Source organism: Hoplias malabaricus, chromosome 17, assembly GCF_029633855.1.
Source record: "Hoplias malabaricus isolate fHopMal1 chromosome 17, fHopMal1.hap1, whole genome shotgun sequence".
In the NCBI taxonomy this organism is placed as follows: Eukaryota; Metazoa; Chordata; class Actinopteri; order Characiformes; family Erythrinidae; genus Hoplias; species Hoplias malabaricus.
The window spans coordinates 19382461-19387460 of record NC_089816.1 but is presented as its reverse complement, the minus strand read 5'-3'; the positions used below and the strand labels follow the sequence as shown (position 1 = coordinate 19387460).

At 44.1% G+C, this 5000-nt stretch overlaps 1 protein-coding gene across 2 annotated transcripts in view; it reads right to left on the bottom strand.

Moving 5' to 3' along the window:
- Nucleotides 1-5000, bottom strand: part of ldb2a (LIM domain binding 2a) — a 55123-nt gene that overhangs the window by 9027 nt on the left and 41096 nt on the right. For both annotated transcript variants that reach the window (XM_066649077.1, XM_066649078.1), the window contains exons 5-6: nt 3762-3845; nt 2400-2523 (exon numbers count right to left, since the gene is read on the bottom strand). In XM_066649077.1, coding sequence (XP_066505174.1) covers nt 2400-2523; nt 3762-3845 — 208 coding nt within the window. The remainder of the gene's footprint in view (nt 1-2399; nt 2524-3761; nt 3846-5000) is intronic.

Below are 5000 nucleotides of genomic sequence, written 5' to 3'. Positions count from 1 at the left end.
TTATTATTATTATTATTATTATTATATCTTCATTATACACATCATCATCATCGTTACATTATATAATACTATAGAATAACAGTAGAACATGTTAAGGGTTAATAACTATGTAATGACACACACACACACACACACACACATTCGAAAGGAAAGCCGTAAAGGTACCACTTTAGAATAAGATATATATATATATATATATATATATATATATATATATATATATATATATATATATATATATATATATGGGTTTATAAATATCTGTTTATTAATGGTTATTAAATATGTTGTTAATACATTAATAGTCATTAATAATCAGTTATAACACACAGACAACACATTCTCAGTCCGAGGTTATTCTTTATCTCGATATTTTCAGTTTCAGACTAAACAGAGCTTTTAAATGCACTGTTCACTGTTGCACTTCGTATCTCTGTGTTACAAATGATTATTAATAACTTTTAAGCTATTTACAACCTAATTTATAAACATGTAATAAACAGGTTTTTATGATATGTATAACTTTTTAAATGCTGTCTTATTATAAAGTGGTACCGCAGTAAGCTTCTAGTTCATCAGTAAAAGCATGTCATAACAAAAAAATAAATAAAAATAAATAAACAACAAAGAAATGTGTTGTTTTCTTTAAATGTATTAATCATCAAAGTATTAAAGTAGAAGATTAAAATCAATATCAAAGCTGTGGTTATTAGAGAGTTTCAGAAAATGAAAAATGTTTTCAGACCCCGGAGATGCTGACGTTGGGAATTGTAGATTGTAAACGTGATTAACGCTTCGAAGTCAGTGTTACTGTCAGCGGATGAAATGGATAACACATTACATATAAGAAACTATAAGTTATAGACTATGTAATAAGCATGTAATAGTGTAACTACACTGCAATGATTCAGTAATAGCTCCTAAGGATTAAACAAAACAAACTCCATTTTTCTCCATATACACAGCTAATTAAAAATAATCTCCGCTGACCCCCACACCACCTCAGCGCAGAGTGACAGCAGCGTGTTGTTTTGTTGAGGTGTAGAAAAGGGAAAGCACGGCCGTGTGTGTGTGTTTATCAGCAAGGCTCTGTGAATGACGCACTGAGACGGCCTCATTTCCACACACACCAGGAAAAAGGGACTTATCAGTGGACGAAGGTGGCCGTCCTTCCTTCCTGCCCAGAGCGTGGACGCGGCCGTGTTTCAGTAGTGAAGAGAGAGCGGGAGGAAAGAAGGAGCTGCGGATAATAAGGAAAACACCATCTCACAGGATCCAGCGGGGCACAGCTGCTGCGGCCAGTAAACGCTGATTATTCACTTCTCAATTAATCGTGTTTTCACTGATGGCTTCCAAAAATCATCCCGCTACAACGATACCGTTTGGGAATTAGAAATGCAGCACCTCAGGAGAACATCAAACCCTTCACTGCAGCTTACAGTCACTCCAGGAGACCTGCTCCCAGCCTCCAGAGTGAGCGCTCCTACACCTCTAAGTTCAGTCAGAGAAGCTGGTTGCATTTTCTGCTCTTTGTCTCTGTAATCAACACCTTCAATGATGCTGAGGTCCGGGCTCTGCTCTCATTAATGGTAACAGTCCCTACACAACTCACCTCAGCTCTACTATCTGACTGGTCCCTGGTCAGTTTTCCACTCCCACAGCTCCTCCCTGAAATGCATCGAGTGTCATCTCTAACCACGTCTCTAAGGAGAACAGTGGGCTTTGGAAACCACAACAACGGTGGCGGTAATGTTAAGCTGTGTTTACTCATGGTGTATTGGTGTGTTGTTGTTGTTGTTTGGGACTGAACACAGCTCCGTCATCAGTTCAGACAGATCAGTAGAGTTTGTTCCTTCCTTGTTGCAGCGTCCAGCTCTCACTGGATTCTTTCGCCGGCCACCGATCCAAGGAGCGTTTGAACCTCTTCAAAAGACCACCACGTAATTTTACGAGCTGCTGTTGTGAATCGGATAAAAACAAACGTGATCTCTGCTGCAGCTGGAGATTTTACAGATGGAGAGTTGGTGCTGGACGTCTGCGTTGCGTGCCATAGAGTGACGAATCTCTCTGGACAATTAGCGCTCTGCAAGGTTTACACGCCATGGTTTAGTCCCTACTCGGCTCACTCTGAACCACGAGAGAACAGCCACTAAACAAGAACCCACTTCCAGAACCAGGACCTGATTTACCTGGTGGAGGAGTGGAAAAGTTGAGCCGAGTTGGGTACAGTAGAGTTGTGTAGGGATCATGCAGTGGAAAAGCACCATATTTTCTTAAGGGACAATCTTTCACACCCACAATTTTAAGTCCAGTGGGGGCTCCTGATTAACCGGTCACTCCAGGGGTTCCCACAGTTCTGAAACTGTAATGTTTGGCTGGGTTATTTGGAGGTGCTTTACCTGGTGGTGCCACCATCCGCTGCCATTTCTGGAAGAGGCAGGTTTTGAGGCAGTCTCTGGGGCTGAGGCTGTAGGTTTTGTGTCGAGACATGAGCTCCTGCATCGGCTCCAGGATAACACACAACTACACACATACACACACACACACACACACACACACAGAGTGAGCAAACAATTCAGTCATGATGCAATTTCATTTAATCTAAATGCTACAAACATGTCCAGATTTTTTCTGTATCTTTTCTGAATCTTGCTTTAGACTGAAACATTGCTGTGAGGATCTGATGGCTAGAAAAATCTACTCTTAAAACTGTGTATATACACACACACACACACACTCCATGAGTTCTGGACACACACCCTGTTCTGACACTGCTGTATCCCCCACACTTCCCTAGATTCAGGGAACAATCTCTGGAAGCCGTCCCAGGCTCCGCGGCTATTTCCAGCTTCAATGCTGGGAAACCCTCGGGCTTCCTCACAAACCTCCGTCCAGCTCAGGAAACGGGCTGAGTGGAGCGTCTGATAACCTCGCAAACACACACACACACACACACACACACACACACACACACACACAGACCACCTCCACATGAGGCACTTTCACATGGTATTTTTACCACTGTCGACACAAACAGAAAAGTGGTGAGAAATGGCTCCACTGACAAACACAGAAAAAAGAAATTAAAGATATAGTGCAGACCACACACTGACCACCCCTCAGTGAACACCCCACTGACAACACCTTACTGACGACCCCCACTGACCACCCCACTGATTACCCCCAGTGACCATCCCTCATTGACCACCACACACTGACCACCCCTCAGTGAACACCCTACTGACCACCCCCACTGACCACCCCACTGATTACTCCCAGTGACCACCCCTCATTGACCACCACACACTGACCACCCCTCATGACCAAACCTACTGACCACCCCTCACTGAACACAGCACACTGAGTCCCCCTCACTGACCACCACATGCTGGGCACGAAGGGAGACCCCCACTGCCACGTCTCCATAGGGGAACGCTCATTACGCTTATGCTAATTCCCTCCATCCAATTAATTTCCACTCCCTCTTGTTCCTGCGCTCGCAAATCAGAGCTGTCACTCACACACAGACACACACACACACACCAACAAACAAAACCACCGAGGATCAGGACACACACACACACATGCACACACACACACACATATTTACACAGCCACACACACGTGTATGTCTGTATGTGTATTTTTGTGTCTGTACATCTGTGCATGTGTGTGTGTGTGTGTGTGTGTGTGTGTGTGTGTGTGTAAGGGTGTTTGGGCGTTTGTATGTGTGTGTGTGTGTGTGTGTGTGTGTATTATACCCTGAGGTAGTTGAGGGTGAAGTTGGTGAGACCCATGCGGGTGATGTTTTTCGAGAGCTGCTCCAGAACCTGAGGGTCTTGAGCCTGTGAGTTAAACACAGACGGCGTTTAACAGAGAAGGGCATTGAGCAGCAACACACACACACACACACACACACACACACACACACACACACACAAACACAGCAGCAGCAGCAGTCAGCATCCACTCTTTAGCAAATGCAGCGAGCAATAAATTCTTCACTCGTCACAAAAATTGCAATTATACAGTACACAAAGCGCTTTAAAACGTATTTCTTTTGATCCCAGAACAGTTTCAGCCACTGATTCAGGAAGGAAATTCTGACCCTGACCGAGTGGAGGTCTCAGAGACTTTATTTTATTTTATTAATTATTTTATTACATATTTCTTATCTTATATTTTCTGACAGGCTTTAGCTCCCTAGCTGTGTGCAATAGTGACCTTCTTTCTAGAAAATCACTGCATCACCCTATGTCTGCTTCCTGAGGTGGTTTGAGTAAATGTCTATGAGGCACTTGCTCCCCCTGCTGGCCTGGAGGGATAATGTGTGTTTGTTTGGAACAAGAGGGTTTAGGAAAAGCTGTTGACATGACATTTGTGAAATTGGAGGAAAAACACAATGTTGTGGCATTAATGTTTGGTCTCAGAGAGAGAGAGAGAGAGAGAGAGAGAGAGAGAGAGAGAGAGAAAGAGAGAGAGAGAGAGCTCTGTGTAGGAATGAAGTCACTAGAGATGAACACTGCACAGAAAGTGCTACATATAAAAATACACTTCTCTACAAAGATGGAGGTGTGTGTGGGAGACGTTTAGCCACAGTGAGGGGGCTGCAGGTTGGGGAGTGTTTATTTCAGGTGTGTATCGGAGCCCAGAACGATTTAAGATTTCAAACACTTCACCCCCGTTGTCGTTAGTCGTGATCAAACGAGTTTAACTTCACTCTGACTCCAGTCTTCCCAGAGCAGCGCACGAGAACCCACCCAGACATCCGCAGTAACGTTAATGCTGCCTTTCTCTCGCAGAGCAACAGCCCTCCCTTCTCTCCCTGAGCGCTCTGTGCCTAAGATCTCTCTCTCTCTCTCTCTTTTTCTCTCTCTCTCTCTCTCTCTCTCTCTCTCTCTCTCTCTCTGTCTCTCTTTGTGTGTCTGTAGCTCTCTCGCTCGCTCTCCTTCTTCCAGTATGGATGGTATACCCAGAGGGCCCAATTTAAGAGCATGTGA